At 27.9% G+C, this 18,120-nt stretch overlaps 1 protein-coding gene across 2 annotated transcripts in view; it reads left to right on the forward strand.

Moving 5' to 3' along the window:
* LOC105848440 (vesicle transport protein SFT2A) overlaps positions 1-18,120 on the forward strand; it is a 39,185-nt gene that overhangs the window by 11,327 nt on the left and 9,738 nt on the right. For both annotated transcript variants that reach the window (XM_065792276.1, XM_065792277.1), the window contains exon 4: positions 5,605-5,686. In XM_065792276.1, the coding sequence (XP_065648348.1) occupies positions 5,605-5,686 (82 nt within the window). The remainder of the gene's footprint in view (positions 1-5,604; positions 5,687-18,120) is intronic.

The following is an 18,120-nucleotide window of genomic DNA, read 5'->3' on the forward strand; positions in this document are numbered from 1 at the left end:
TTGTTGCTGCCCCTTGCATATGGCGTTGGGGAAGGGGATAAAGTCAAAGGGCTTTTTCATTCCCAGCCTCCAATCGTCGCAATTTTTTGGAAAGCCTTATTATTTGACATAGGTATAAACATACAAATGTTTGGAGTTTGCTCGATGTCTGGAAGTTAGCTATCTAAAATGCCAAAAATCCTGGATCTGTCACTAATCAAGAACCAGTTAAAACAATATGGAAGATATTTTGCATCTTAATAGTTTGAAGTAGTCTTCCTTTTTCACTTCTCTAAACACTTTAGACTTTCTCAACCAAATATACTCAAAGGGTCTATAGCCTATTTTCCAATGCAATGAACCTGTCGCAAAAGGCGAATGACCTTTAAGTAAACTAAAATTGATTGAAAAAATGATTGTACCCCACCATAAAGCAAAAGATTTAAGAATGTGTATCGGACATACATATATAAAATAAAGTGAATACAACTCTGTAGTAAGATGACTTTGTAATAATAACAATTTTTGTTAGTAAAATATGGATGTAAGTTAATAGAATTTAAAATAAAAACAATTCTCCAGAAAACAGATGTCTGTTCTATTGCTAGAAATCATTGTAAAAAGGTTTTGTCTAACACCAAAGCTCACTTTTCTCAGCTCATAAAATCTCATATTTTATCACAAAAATTAGCTTCTTGTGACTTCTGGAGAATCTTTAAAAGTATCAATAATAAGGGCAAATCTGTTATTCCACCTCTCTTGTATGGTTCAGACTTCACCTCACCTAAAGACAAAGCTGAATTGTTTGCAAAGAACTTTTCATCAATATCAACTCTTGATTCCACTTGTTGCGTTCTACCTGATATAGCCATCGAATAGGTTGATCTATTGCTTTACATTTGTATCACTCAAGCTTCTGTATCAAAAGTGGTTTCCTGCTGTCATCTATACTTCTGTATCAAAAGTGGTGTTCTCTGGAGCTGTCATCTATACTTTAAAAACTATTTAACAAGTGCTTATCAGAGTCTTGTTTTCCTGCCTGCCGGAAAGCGACATTTGTTATTCTTATTTTCAAAAATTTTTGAGAGCTATCTGACTCATCTAACTACTGTCCCATTAGTTTTCTTCCTATTATAAGTAAGGTTTTTGAATCTTCAATTAACAAACACTTAATCTCTCATCTTGAATATAATAACTTTTTGATCATCAATATGGATTTCAATCTTCTCATTCTACAGCTGATTTGCTAACAGTAATAACCGATAGGTTTTATTGTCCATTAAATGGTGGAGAGGTTAAGGTATCGCTCTTGTCATTTTTAAAGCTTTTGATAAAGTTTGGCATACTGGTCTTTGTCATTAGCTTTTTTTTTACAGTGTATCAGGTAACTTCTTTAAGATTATTGAATCCTTCTTTTCCAATTGTAGTATAAAAGTTTGTTCTCGATGGACAGCACTCTTCTTCATATCCTGTAACTTCAGGGGTTTCTCAAGGTTCTATCCTTTGCCCTATGTTCTTTTTAATTTACATTAACGAACTTCAGGATATTCTCACATCTTAGGTGGTGTTGTTCGCTGATGATACTACCATTTATTCTTGTCTTGATAAGAAGCCAACACTCTATGATTGCTTAGAGGGAGCATTTAAGCTTGAAAAGGATCTCACTTTTGCTACAGCATGGGGCTCACAGTTGCTGGTGATTTGCCTGGTTTTTTTCCTCATACATTAGTTCTTTGGAATTTGCTTCCTTCATCTTGCTTTCCTGGTTCATATAATTTAAAATCTTTTAAGTTGTCTGTTAATCGTTATCTTGCTCTACAAACTTCATCTTTTCTCTTCCAGTAACCTCCAACTCTTATAATGGTTGCTTTCAGCCTTGTTGGAAGCAAAGATTTGAAGAAAAGAAATTATATATATATATATATATATATATATATATATATATATATATATATATATATATATATATATATATATATATATAAATATATATATATATATATATATATATATATATATATATATATATATATATATATATATATATATATATATATATATATATATATATATATATATATATATATATATATATATATATACCCATAAGTAATTAATTATTTAAGTGTCAACAATAAAAATGAATTTGTTTATGTTAAACTTTATTTCTAATCAATTATATAATCTCCATTCTTATCTAGGACCTTTTGCCATCTTGTTGGAAGAGTTTCCATTCTATGCTCATAAAATTCTGTATTCTTTGAAGAAAAGTATGCTTCCGAGTGAGTTTGAATATCAACGACATTTTTAAAATTTTTATTCTTCAGGGAATGTTCCATGGACCAGAATAAATAAAAATTGGATGGTGCTATGTCTAGAAAATATGGTGGATGTGGCAATACCTCCCAGTTTAGCTGTCTTATTTTTTCTTGGATTAATCTTGTTGCATGCGGAATTATCATGTTGCAATATGGGTCAGGGTAACAACGTCAGTTATTGCCATGTCTAATAACATCTGTCCAAAAACATCCGAAATTTTATTGGTGTTTAATACTTTTAAATTATCAAAGTGTAATAACATCTGTGCAACTACATCTGTAGATTTTAAGTTATTTTTAAGATAAATTAACTAATAATGCATTGTTTTAACCAGATGTAGTTACATATAGATTTTTTTCAGATGTAATTACATCTGGAAAAAATAATTAATAATGCATTATTTTAACCAGATGTATTTATACATAAGAATTTTTTCAGATGTAACTACATCTGGAAAATAAACTAATAATGCATTATTTTACCCTGATGTAGTTACATAAAGAAATTTTTTCAGATATAACTACAACTGGAGAGAATTTTTCCAGATGTTATTGGACTTGGAGAAAAATTACCAGATGTAGTAACATCTTTCTAAAGATGTTTTTAGAGGTCGTTGAATTTTCAGATAATGTTGGACAGATGTTATTTAAGTAAAAGAAAAATACAGATAATCTTAGACGATCTAAGACAGATGTTGTTGGACAGATGTAGTAATCTTTTACCTTGCAATATTACTCCTTTTCTGTAAACCAGAGCTGGTCTTTTTACAACAATTGGTTGTGTAATCTATCCAATTGTTTGCAATACAATTCAGCTGTAACTGTTTCTCCTGGATTCAGTAGTTCAAAATGAATTATGGCACCACAGTCCCACCAAATGCGCAATAACACCTTCTTTAAAGTGAGGGATGGTTTAGGAGTGGTTATAGCGAGTTGACTTGGAGAAAGCCATTGATTGGTGCGCTTGTTGTTGTTGTACAAAACCCATTTCTCATCACTAGTAACAATCCTTTGTAAAAACGGATCATTTATTTGTCTGCACAAAAGAGATGTGCAAGTTGTAAGCTGTTGATCTTTGTTCATCTCCGAAAATAGATGTGGGACCCATATATGTCCTCCCTGAAAACCTTCCCAATTTCCTGAAGATGTCTTTGAACTGTTGACCAAGTAGCCTGAATAGTGTTTGCTATTTCCTGGATACTTAGCTTGGAAATAGTTTCCACCAGTGTTTTTAAAGCGTCATTGTCAAACCCTATCGGGCACCCACTTCGATCGCTGTCAAAAATTTTCTAAACCAACGTTGACACTTATTGACTTTCAATACGTCTCCACACACACCACAAATTTTCTTTGTTGCAACTATTGCATTAACACCCGACCGAAAATGAAACAGCATGCAATGACATAAATGTTCTGCAGTTGGTTGATTGTCCGCCATTTTATTCTTGAGGAATAATAAAAAGTTTATATTTAAATTTAAAAATTGAAGGCCATAAATTATAATATGGGTACCCCTAACATGAGGTCTTTTGTAACAATAAAACAATATAATTAACAATAACAACTAAGTTACAAAATAGTTCTTAAATAATCATTCAGTTTTTGCAAATTTAATTTCAAGTTTACAATCTTAAATGAATTCAAATTATACTGGTAACTATTCCAGCTATTTATTTTGAGTTATCTCAACCTTCTCATCACACTTTTTATTTATTGAAATTTATTTATCTTTATTGTAATTATTTGTTTTTCAAGTAAGATAAGTTTTATTTAAAAAAAGTTCAATAATTTTGTTTCAATTCATTTCTTTTATTTTTTATTAACTTTAGTCATAACTTTTTAAAACTTATAAAGTGTTCGTTGCTCTTATGCTTTTTAGTCTAAATTTTAGCGCGATTATTAAGTTTTAAAATTTAATATTAATTTATTTTATTATGTAAAACCGTTTATTTACATGTTTATGTCTGATTAAATATCATTTAAGATCAGAATAACACGAAAGATTAGTCCTAGTATAGTTACATTATGATTTACACTTGTGGAGAAGAAACAAATTATTTTACAAAAATATTAATTAAGAAACATATTAAACGTTTTTTAAATTGAAAACAAGTTAAGGTTTTTATTAGAGCAAATAAAAGTAAGAAACGCTACAGCATTGCACAAAGAAAGCTCAATAGTCGTAATATGCCTAACAGAAAAGTTATTGAATTATGGAGGTTTAAATCTTTGGCTTATGGAGGTTTAAATTGGCTTTCAAAAAAATGATTTTCAAATAAAATGAACTTTGTGTAGAGCTTTTCAAAATTGTTTTGATAAAAATAAAGGCTGTACTAAATTAGCAACATACACGTTTTTAAGCCGAACACCAGTTATAAAAAAGAATAGTTTTTCAAATCATATTTTACGTTTTTATACGCAATCCTCTGACGGAGGATTGCGTATAAAAACGCATTAAAATTACAATGTTAATCATGCGTATTAAACACATTAAATAGTCAATTCATAAATTTGTTATTTACTTACATAAAGTTTAATTGCTATATTCTATAAAAATTATTGTCTAAAACTATGCTCTTATAAAGCAATACTTTTATAACCAATGAATCATTAACACTTTTGTAACAGGATGCAAAGGTATAAAGACAAAATTTTGTCGACCTGATGTCAGGTAACCCAGTAGGCACGTGTTGTCTGTCGGACGACTCATGGGTGTCCATACCTCTGTAAGACATTCAAGGAACATCCTCTGAATGACACATGCCCACTGGGAAGTACGAGACTGTTGTACTGATCTGAAATTCTTTGGATATCTGGGCTGCATTATTTGCATGTTGTTTAAAAAATCAAGTCAAACACTAAAGTGAGTCAAAAGTTGAACTTTTGAGCTTAAAATTTTGAACAAAGTTTTATGATGATGACTCAAAATTATTTTGGTTATTAATTAAATATTGCATTAGTATTCCATAAACCAATAGATAAGAGAATTGTAGAGTTGGAAAATGTTATCAAGAGTACAAAAATGCTGTGTACAAGTGTATACAAATCTGTTTTCTGACTGGTTAATAAAATTTTCTGCTAACTATGAAAGTTTTTGCCTAGGAGGATAGTAGCTAAATGCAGTTTGCATCTGCCAATGATGAATACTTTTACTGAGACACCATCTTTAGCTTTACTCAATAAAAAGCTGCAAGGCACTGGAGTATTTTAAATCAGAGTTAACTTCTTTTCATTGCCTAAATACAAGCAAGTTCTACAATGCAGTAAGTTATGTTATGTAAATTATATTTGTATATATACTTTTTAGCACGTGCTTTTTAATGGGTCCATTGAAACAACTTAAAAATATGTTCAAAGAAAAAAGATTGATTGCTACCATAGTAATGCTTGTAAGTTTAATTTATAATCGTTTTATTGCTTTTTTTTTTTTTTTCCAACCTTTTTTATCCTTTTTTTTTTTGTTAATTTTTTTAATTTTAATTAGTATCTTTAGTGGGTTTTTTTTTGTTGTTGTTTTTTTAATAACCTTTTTATCTTATATGTATGTATATGTATATGTATATATATATATATATATATATATATATATATATATATATATATATATATATATATATATATATATATATATATATATATATATATATATATATATATATATATATATATATATATATATATATATATATATATATATATATATATATATATATATATATAGAAAAAATATTGAAAGAACCATAAAAGGTCACAATTTTGCATTGATTAACAAAAATGAATTTCTTAAAGAAAAAAATACTGAAAATTGTAATTGCAAGCAAAAAATCCACTGCCTTGTGAATGGCAAATGCTTATCATTAAAATATTATTTACAAATGCAGTGCTTCCTCACAAAACAACCCTGATAAATAATTTATTGACTTAACCGAGTGCGAATGGTAAAAACGTTATGCCGACCACACACTATCTTTTAAACATAAAAAATACTCAAGAGACTATGCTGTCAAAGTATATTTGGCAACTAAAAGAAAAAAATATTAATTTTAAATTAAACTGGTCTATCCTAAAAACTGTGCCTGCTTACAACAACATTTCAAAAAAATGTTGACAATGTTTAAAAGAAAAATTTGAAATTATTATTCATTTCGATCGAGAAAATATATTTAAAACAAAAAGTCTGAATTAATTTTAATAAAATAATTATAGGTTCCTTCCTGGTTGCAAAATAACAGCAGTTATTACATAATTAGTTATAACGATTCTCAACTTCCTTTGAAATATTTTTTCTATAATTTGAATTTTTTTGATGTTTAGACAATGTTCCTGATGAACCTACTGATGGTGAAACAAATTATAGAAGAAAATAATTAGATAAATGTTTTTACAAATTAATATATATATATATATATATATATATATATATATATATATATATATAGTTTGTTGCATTTGGGAGTACGGAAGGAAAAAACGATTCTTATGCTAACAAATACGTCACTTTTAATTACTTTTGACTTTCGTCCAACATTTGCGTGTTGTCAGAAAGTAAAAACCATTAATTTAATTATAAATTAATCGTTTTTTAAACAAACCGCAAAAAACACAAATTTAATTGATCAGAATGTTTTTAAAACATTCTGAATGTTTTTAACAATATAAATAATGTTTTTATTTTTATTTTTATTAATAAAATGTTTTTATTTTTTTACTGTAAATCATGCGTGGAGTGTTGCTTCATCGACTATCTTATAGCCTGACTTGCAACAAAGTGCTGCTACATCGACTGATGAATAGCCTGACTCGCAACGGAGTGCTGCTATATCGACTGACAAATAGCCTGACTCGCAACGGAGTGCTGCTACATCTACTATCTTTTAGCCTGACTCGCAAAGGAGTGCTGCTACATCGACTGAGGGTTTGGTTGGGGCAGGCAGTCTATCAATTAATAAAAAAAAAAATTCTGGTCTTGCATTTTAATTTTTACTTTTTGTCAACAAAATACAAAAAAAACTTTATGACAACATATAAGAGTTTATTAAGGGCAAATCTGGTTTTCCACCTTTTTTGCATTGTTCAGATTTTGTTACCTTAACTATAAATAAAGCTGAATTGTTTGCTAAGAACTTTTCATTAATTTCATCTCTTGGTTCCACTAATCACATCCTACCTGATATTGCCGACAAACAGGTTGATTGGTTGCTTGACATATGTATCACTACAGTTTCTCTATCTAAATTGATTTCCTGCTTAGATTTTTCTACAGCTTGTGATCCTGACAACATACCTGTTTTGGCCTTGCAGAAGTGTTCTCCGGAGCTATCGTCTTTACTTTCTAAACTAATTAACAAGCGCTTATCAGAGTCTTGTTTTCCAGCCTGCTGGAAAGCGGCATCTGTTATCCCTACTTTTAAAAATTCTGTACTGAGTGATCTGACTGATCTAATTACCATTCCATTAGTCTTCTTACTACCATAAGTAAGGTTTTTGAGTCTTTCATTAAGAAACACTTAGTCTTATATTGAATAACTTTTTTTCTGATTATCAATATGGATTTTGATCTTCTTGTTTTACTGCTAATTTAGTAACCGTTATTTTGTATAGATTTTATAGATTTGGATAGGTTAGGGCCATCGCTTTAGGCATTTCTAGAGCCTTTGGCATGCTGGTCTTTTTCATAAGCTCTCTTCTTACAGTGTTCAGGTAACATTTTAAAGATTATTGAATCCTTTCTTACTAATCATAGTATAAAGTTGTCCTTAATGGACAGCACTCTTTTTCATTTACTGTAACTTCAGAAGTTCAATAATTTACATTAATCTCCCAGAAATCCTTACATCTAAGGTGGCATTGTTTGCTGATGATGATGACAACTATTTATTCTTGTCTTGATAAGAAGCCAACACTCCCTGATTGCTTGGAGGGGGCATTTGAGCTTGAAAAGGATCTCACTTCCGCTACAGCATGGAAATTTTGAAATTTGCTCCTTTCATCTTATTTTCCTGATTCGTATAATTTGCATCTTTTTATATAGTCTATTAATTTTTATCTTGCTTTATAAACTTCATCTTTTCTCTTTCAGTATCTTCCAACTCTAATAGTGGTTGCTTTCAGTCCTGTTGGAAGTGAAGATGTTTAGAATATATATATATATATATATATATATATATATATATATATATATATATATATATATATATATATATATATATATATATATATATATATATATATATATATATATATATAGAAATATATATATATATATATATATATATATATATATATATATATATATATATATATATATATATATATATATATATATATATATATATATATAGAAATATATATATATATATATATATATATATATATATATATATATATATATATATATATATATATATATATATATATATATATATATATATATATATAGTAATTCCGGTCTCGCATTTTAATTTTTACTTTTTGTCAACAAAATATGGAAAAAACTTTCGGACAACATATAAGAGTTCTATATATATATGTATATATATATATGTATATATATATATATATATATATATATATATATATATATATATATATATATATATATATATATATATATATATATATATATATATATATGTATATGTATATATATATAATATATATATATATATATATATATATATATATATATATCTTCTTATTTTCTATATATATCAACAGTCAACAGCTTTAAAGCAGCAATTGATTGCTGGATGAGCAGCAATCAATCAATTTGTCTGTCAAAGTGTGGCTGATAACACACTTACTGGCTCTGCCAGTTACAGCATTTACTACTAACTTACTAACATATAGATATATATAGAAAATAAATAAATTTCAAAACTTCAAGTTTCTTGTTATTACAATCATCAAGTGAATTACAAGTATAGCTTTTTCGTTATAAAAATTATATACAATTGGAACTAGTTATGTAAAACTATACATGAAAAAACTATATAGAAAACCTATTGTTACAAGCGCGTGTATCTAATCTTCAGGTTTGTGGTTGCTTAATAGAACTTAATTTTTGTGATGACATTTGGACATTCTTTTTTTTTATTAAGTAGCTTTTCAGTATTTTTATAAAGTAAAGTTATTAGTTTTTCATATAAACAAAGCATTGTATTTGCAAAACAACACACTGAAATCAACAATGAAAAATCACAAATCATTGCAGAAAGTCATTAATATTTTTTAATAATGAAACATGGAAAAAGAAAGGTGTATAATAATTGTTTTGACGTCACAATGGGATGTTTTGATGGAGCTGAAGTGTGTGAATTGGTGAATTTATACATTCAAGACTGTTGAACTAAAACCATTACTAAAAATAATATGTCTTTACCGAGACGACAGATTGATGGTAATGCGCAATAAAATTGCCGCATACTTAGACAAAGTCAGAAAAAATATAATTGAGACATTTAAAAACAATGTTCGGATTCCAAATAGAGATTAAAACCAATTTAAACAATGTTGATTTTCTTGACGTAACTTTTAATCTTCAAAAAAACTCCTTCCAACCTTTTAAAAATCAAAATGACCATTGACTACAAAGAAGCATTAAACAAAACGGTTTTAAAAACTTTAAGTACAACCCATAAAACATCTGCCTGCTGAATAAATATTGTAGAGCAACAAACATAATTTACAAAAAAACAGAATTATTTTCCAAATGTCGTCACAAAAATAAGTTTCTATTAAGTAACCACAAACTTGAAAATTAGATACACGTGGTTGGAACAATAGTTTTTTATGTATAGTTTTTTTTATGTTTTACGTAACTAGCTGCAATTGTATATAATTTTTTTTAACGAAAAAACTATTTGTATTTCACCTGATGATTGCAATAACATGAAACTTAAAGTTGTGAAAATCACATAGTTTTATTTTCTACTATATTATAGCTCTGACTTATTAACTGAAAAAACTTGAATTAACTAAAATTTTAACCATATGTTCTTTATGTTAAGTTTTGATTAAATGTTTTTTATGTTAATTTAATTTATATTACAAACTAAAAATATAAGTGTTAATTAAAGTAACAGGCAATTAAAGTTTTTATAAACAAAACCGTAGTTGTTTATGAAATTTAATAATTTAATTATTTTTAAATATTTTAAAATCAGTGAAATATAATTATTCATTAAAATTTTTGTGAAATTTAATAATTCAATTACTTTAAGATATTTCAATAGCTTAGGTAAAGCTAGGAATTTTTATATGAAATAGGGTAATTCTAATGTCAAATCAGCAGGAAAAAACAAAAAATGTCACCCCGTGTTTTGAATTTTCCTATGTTATAGGATTTATGAAAATTAGGAAAATCTGAAATTTGGAACACCCAACTCCTTATGGTTCTTGAGATATTCATTATTCAATTTTCTTATTTATGCTGACTCAATAGCAATATTTTTTGATCCTTTCACACGGTGGATACAAAATTCAAATTGAAAATTTTTTAAGAACACTTCAATTACATGTATGTTGAATAATAAAGGCATATATTTTAAGGTATATTGACAGTTAAAATGGTGATAATTTTTATATTCACCTTAATAATTTTTTTTGAGGTATTGTTAGAACTAACAAATATAGGTATAAAACATCACTATTAATAAAAAATATATTACTGCATTTTTCGACTTTTATAAATACAGCTTCTTAAGTAAAGCTTTTATATAAATGCTGAGTTGGCATAAAATTTATTGCTAATTTATTTATGACAAATTAGCTATATCTAAATTTTGTGTTGTAAAAAACATAATAAAAAATACTATTCTTCTTGTTTCAGTTTTTGGATTGTGGGTTGGACATTTTTTTGGATTGTGGGTTGGACATTTTTTTGGATTGTGGGTTGGACATTTTTTTGGATTGTGGGTTGGACATTTGTCATTTTGCAGTTGGTTATGAGTAGTTTTTAGTCTTTTAAAAAGAATTCTTTTTTTGTTGTTGTTGTTAAGGAACAACATTTTTTTAAGTATAAAAACTTTGCTAGGCTGTAATCCAAATGCATTTATAAAAATATTTTTTGTCAAGGACTTATTTATAAAAGTAAAAAAGAAAAAAACTTTTTTTTTATAAATAATATAAATAAAGCCTTAAATATATATAAATAAAGCCTTTTATTTCTTCTTTAATATGCTATTAACACTAACTCCAGAATCATGGTCACTCCCAAAATCTGCAGAATTTTTTAATGTATCTATTTATTTTATACAAGAGACTAGAAAAGCTAAAAAAGCATGCAATTTTGTATTAACCATTGTCATAAAAAGAAAAGTCCCTTTCCCATGAAACCTTTGATCTTATTCATAGCTTTTATAGAGTACAAGTAACACATACCAATAAAGTTATGTAGTGTTTAAATCGGAACACTCTAATTTAAATGTTCAAAGTTTTGCAGTCTTTACCCAAGATGATGTGTAACCAAAAACTTGTCTGGTAATCACAGTGTTTGTGTCTTTACCTGTCATCAGAATGTTAAGTTGATAACTGATGCACTTAAAATTTACAAAGGCTATAGAGATTTAATAGGAATGGTTGTTTGCAATAGGGATAATGTAGAGTGCATATTACATTGATGTCCGCTGTGTCACACCGCTGTGTTCTTTAAAAGAATTCTTTATAGTAAAGTTTGACAACAGTGATGAAGAAATAACAATCAACCTATGGCAACATATTGATAGAAATACACTGATCAATCAAAATATCAATAATGTTAGTTTATTTATTTTATTGGCCTTATATGCAATAAAAAAATTTTATTGGCCTTATATGCAATAAACTAACATCTCATTCGCTTATAGCTAAAAGTCAGGCCAAGTACCTTAGACTGTAAAGAATTATTAAATCACAATAAAAGTGTATGATATTGGGTGACTTAGTAGAGAAGTTTCAATTTGTTGTTAAAGATAAGGTGCAAAGTTACCACTGGAATAAACTAAAATGTAAACTTTATCTTATTATATATTATAAATCAAATGGTAAATTGATATCTTAGTCATTTTGCTTCCTTTCTGATAACATTCAGCATGATTTATACTTTTTATATAAAATACAACAACTCATTACCAATTACATTAAAGCAAACATTCTACAAATTAGCAATATTAAATATTTCACTGGATGTGCAGCACAGCATAAAAACTTTTATTAATCTTTCCCATCACAAAGAAGACTTTGATATCTATGCTGAATGGGTTTTTTTACTACAAGCCATTGTAAATCTGCTTGTGATAAAAGTAAGTAAATGTTAAAACACTAAAACGAATAACTGCACAAGTCAGTTTAAAAACGCCAGTGATTGAACAGATTTTTGATGATAAGATGTTAGAATTTTCTGTAACCAATATAAAAAGTATTCAATTCATTTCTATTTATAATACAAAAATATATAAAGTTTGATCATCATTATAACCAAGGTTTATAATGATGAATATTATAAACATGGATGAACCTTGCCAGAAACAAGATGCTTCCACCATTTTATACCAATTAATAAATGTACAATTTCTTTTAAAAGAATGAGTCAACAAACTGATGTTCAGACATTTAACCTTGTGCAGACACCAAACGAACTGGTTGTGCAGCAGGTTATTTATAATCATTTGGATTATGTAGCTTGCAAGTATGACAACTTTTGGTGGGTTGAATTTATAACCAAAAAAGAAGAAAGAGGGTCATTCCGTGTCAAATCAACCAAAAAAAAAATTTTTAGCACCATGCCATCTTGGATTTTGATGATTTATGGAACACAAGCTTAAATTAATGAAAGAAAACTTCACTTAAAATTTTAGTATCTGAATCCATATGGTTTCAGAGATATCGATACTCTGTCCCAATCTCTTTTTTGACTTTTTTTTCAGCGCCATTTATTTTTTTAGCTAATTGCACAGCACAATTAGCTCTAACTCTAACTAATTTTAATCTAACTGTTTGTTAGGACGAGGAACTCAAAACTGATGGCTAAAACCCCCCAAAAATCAAGCTTCTATATGGAATCTAATTTCAAAATGGTGTAACACTTATTGTATGTTTTTTGATGCCCCGTACAAAAAAATGTTCATCTTGAGATGCCTAAATGATATGATTCTGAAATTTTTTCTTAAGGTTCTATGTGTAACAAACTCCATAATGTAAAAAAACTGCAAGGGTTTTTTAAATTAAATTTATTTGCATTTAAAGTCTTATAATGATAAACCAAAGAATATAGAAATAAATTGAACAATAACAAATAGATAAACAAATTAAAATAAGTAAACTGTAATAAGAAAAATTATGATTAGAAGCCAATAAGAATTAACAATCTTTAACAGTTTTATAAAAAATTAGTTCTCTGGTATAAAGTTTGCCCAGCTGTCTTCAACGCGTTGATGATCAATTTCACTGATTTTGTATTGTCTTCCTGTTGACAGTTATATTAATAATTAACAATAGGTTTGTTGATGAAACCCAGCACACATCATCTCTAGAAGGCCAATAATATGACTTTGAAGGGTAACATGGATGCATAAATCTAACTTGAAAGTCTTTATTTTCAACATCAATCTCCTCAACTAGTCTGATCCATGGATTCTTATCGTACATCAGACATACACACACTCCAATGCTTATATCAAACAAGCATTCTTTAATAATCCCATCAGTTTAAAAATTAAAAAAAAATTAATACTCCAATTGTTCAGTAACAACTTTAGTTCCAATTTTTGTGTTACTTATTGGAATGAAATTGTGATAGCTGCGAGTGCCTGGTAACGTTTTTGCAGTTGCATATCTTTGCTCCATTTCAATTCGAATTATCATGTTTAACTCCTTAGATATGTAATAAAAATTAATTCCTATGATTTCATTCTGACAAAGATAAAACATTGCAGATGCTGTAAGTATATGATTTGTTGTTGTTCGATGAAGGCTACCAATTGAAGTTTGTCGTTTAACAGTCTCATCAATACCATCACAGGGTGATTTACCGTGACTTGTAGCAAAGAAAGACCATGTACATTTCATAGAAAAATCTTTTTCATGGTGGCATATATTTATGAAGTGTGTGCAGTTTTTGTACTGGCCAGCACACCCATCTGAAAAGTAATGACAGTTTCTATTTGATGAGAAATATTGCTTTTAATATGTTCAAATATTAACTTCATCACATGATATACCATATCTACATCATACAGTAGATCATCAGAGATAAAACATATTAAATCACATTTGAGATCATTGTTTACTTAATAGTAAACTACTGTTAGATGCAATGTTGCTTGAATTCTGTTCCAATGAAAACTTTGTACTTCGTCTTGTACTACAAACTCATAGTTTTCTGAGAAATCACAAAGGACAATGACCTCAGTACTACTTAACTCATCTTTTAATTTTCTTAAAGAAGCAGCTTGACTTTTCGCAATATGAGAATGAACAGTAAGCTTTTGTAACTTATTTGTTAGAGTATTAATGAAGCTACTTGTGGTTTCTGTTAGACTTACTAGTACAGATTGGTCTATTGTCTTCCATTGTTTGTAATCTATACAACAAACATTGTCTTCATCAATATCTTCTTGAGAACTTAACTCATTTTCAAGATAATTTATTAATTTAAAATTTTTTGGACACAAAAGGCAACGATGTATCATGCAATTCTTGTTAGCCCTACTACAAACAAGCATATCAATAAGTTTATGATAATCCTTTGATAATTCAACTGCACTAATCATTAACTTATCATTTTGATGGTAGGTGCACACACATACTGTATACCAGATGCATACTGTAATGCACCATTTTGAACAATGTAAGCAAAAGTTAGAAAAATAAGTCTTTGTATCTGGATGACTGGTTTTAAACTTAGCATATAGTTCTTTTAGATTTGAGAGAATTAAACGCTTTTGCATGTGAAATCTTCCAGCTATACTCACAAAATCTTTTTTTACCAGCCATTTGTCTGCTATTTTCATCGTTACAATAAAATTCAATAATTATATCTGCAGTCTCTTGAGATATTTCTTTTCCTTTTTTTTTTTCAGGGAACATTAAAATACCATTTTTCTGCAGCAATTTGTGTGATATCTGCACCATACAATTAGTAACACTAAATTCTCTTTCTATATCTTTATTAGACCAAGAAATTGGAACAAGTGTTTGTAGTTAAATTTTCTGATTCCAATTTGAAATTAACATTTTTTCTTTGATTTTTCCTATAAGTATATCCATGTCATTTGCTTTATTTTTAACTTCCTTAGATAATTTATTAAAGGAATTTTCTTGGCTTAACTGATCAATATCTATATTTAAAGTCCTTGCAATACCTAACTTTACTGTTTTTTGAACATGTAATAATTTCTTTTTACCAAGAGCAACTCTTGAGTGTCTATTCACAGCATGCATTTTAAGAGGACTTATGTTCAAAACCGTCAAAGAAGAATTAAGATTTTCTTTTAACAATTCATTTATAGTTTATCTTTATCTTTATTTTTATTTTTTACTTTATCATTATTTTTATCTTCATAAATCTGGCTGCAACTCAATTCTCCTGGTCCATTATCCTTAAATGACATCATTTTAATCTTACATGAGGGACATACCTTTTCTCCAGGAATAACATTAATACCAATGTTTTTGAATTTTCCAGCAAGTTGGATATTAATTTCTTTACATCCTCCTAAAAACATTATAATTACTGCTTCAGTGAAAGTTTTGCAAAAAAAAAATCTTACATATAATTACAAAAAAGCTTTAAAAAAGTTTTATGGCTAAGTAGTAATACCTTTTCTTCTTTTTCCATTGTGTAAATGAAATGGATCACACCAAGTTATGTGGATTGTTGAGTAACGTTTTAAGTAAACATATTCATGGTGTAGGCAAACTGTTGTATTTTCATCAATTTCAATACCAGAACGACTAATTATCAAGTCTTTATCATAATCATTAAGACTTGAAACTTTCTTGATATCATTGAATTTTACATATGTTTGTTTGTGAAAAACTTCTTTCTTTATTAATCCAATTGAACATCTCTTTTTATCATTCATATTGTTATACTATTTTTTAGTTCTGTAAGAAATAATTTTAAAATAACTATTATTTTAAGATTCTCAAATAGAAAAGCCTTCAGCTATAAAACATTAAGATTGCATAAAATAAAGATTTTTTTGTGAAATGCAAACAAGTTTATATCTTAGAACTCAACCTGAGTTACTGAGATTCTAGCAATTTTTTTAAAATGCGAAAAATAAATGCATATAATTTAATAATATTTTTTCATTATTAAATTAACAATTTTTTCTTATTTTTTTTTTATTATAAAACTTTAAATGCAAATAAATCTGATTTAAAAAAGAAAACCCTTGCAGTTTTTTTGTATTATAGAGTTTGTTAAATATAGAACATTAGAAAAATATTTCAGAATCATATCTTTAAGGCATCTCCAGATAAACATTTTTTTGTACAGGGCATCAAAAAACTTAAAAAAAGTGTTACACCATTTTGAAACTAGATTTTCCTATAGAAGCTTGATTTTTTGGGTGTTTTAACCATCAGTTTTGATTTTCTCATCCTAAAAAATAGTTAGGTAAAAATTTTTACAACTATTGAACAAGTATTTCATAAGTTAAAGCTGTTGCGCAATTGGCTTTAAAAATAAATGGTGCTGAAAAAAAAGTCAAAAAAGAGATTGGGACTGAGTGTCAATATCGCTGAAACTGTAAGGTGTCAGACACTAAAATTTGGAGTGAAGTCTTCTTTCTTTAATTTAAGCTTGCATTCCAAAAATCATCAAAATCTGAGACGGCATAGTGCCAAGCATAAATTGAATTGAGCTGGAATGACCCAAGAGGAAGAGATTGTAAAGTTCAATTTATGCATCCACATGGTCCCAGTCCACATGATCCCAAGTTTTTCTTGACCCCACGAGAAGATATGTGTTGGGTCCCATCAAATCATGTTTTATCTACCATTGATTCGCCATCTACAACAAATGTATATATAAAATTTCAGAAAATGAGTTAGTAAAAATTATTGAACAAAATAATAACCCCCCTCCCTACCCCACTCCTGGACCTTAGGACTCCTTGGACTCAGCTTTACTTAAAAGACTGTATTTATAAAAGTCGAAAAGAGCAGTAATATATTTTCTATAAATAGTGGTGTTTGATATCTGTTTTGTAAGTTCTAACAATTTCTTAGTTCTAACAATACCTCAAAAAAAATTATCAAGATGATATCACTATTTTGGCCATGAAAATACCCCTAAATGTATGCCTTTATTATTCAATTTAGATGTAATTAAGTTGATCTAACAAAATTTTCAATTTGAAATTTGTATCTTCTATGTTGTCTATGTACCAAATATTAGAATGAAACCTCATTTTGTTCATAAAATATTGCTATTTAACAACATATAAGCATTTTTCAAAAAATGCCTAGTCAGCATAAATAAGAAAATTGAATCCTAAATATCTCAAAAACTGTAAGGAGTTGGAGGTTCCAAATTTTATATTTTCCTAATTTCATAAACCTTATAACATTAAAAAAATATTTAGCAAAATCCAAACATGGGGTGACATGAGCCTGCTGATTTGACATGGAATTACCCAATAAAAAAGTTATGTAATGTCTGAATTATTTACTATCTGAATTTTAAGATGTACTAAAACCAGGAATCAGTTTTTCAAAAGTATTGATTACAATTAATATTTTCAAAAACAAATCTCAAACCTAAGGTTTTAATAGAATATGCCAATAGATATTTGGTAAGGTATATCAGGAATGATCCTTGCAAGACTGATGTGAA

This window comes from Hydra vulgaris, chromosome 03 (assembly GCF_038396675.1).
Source record: "Hydra vulgaris chromosome 03, alternate assembly HydraT2T_AEP".
Lineage (NCBI taxonomy): Eukaryota > Metazoa > Cnidaria > Hydrozoa > Anthoathecata > Hydridae > Hydra > Hydra vulgaris.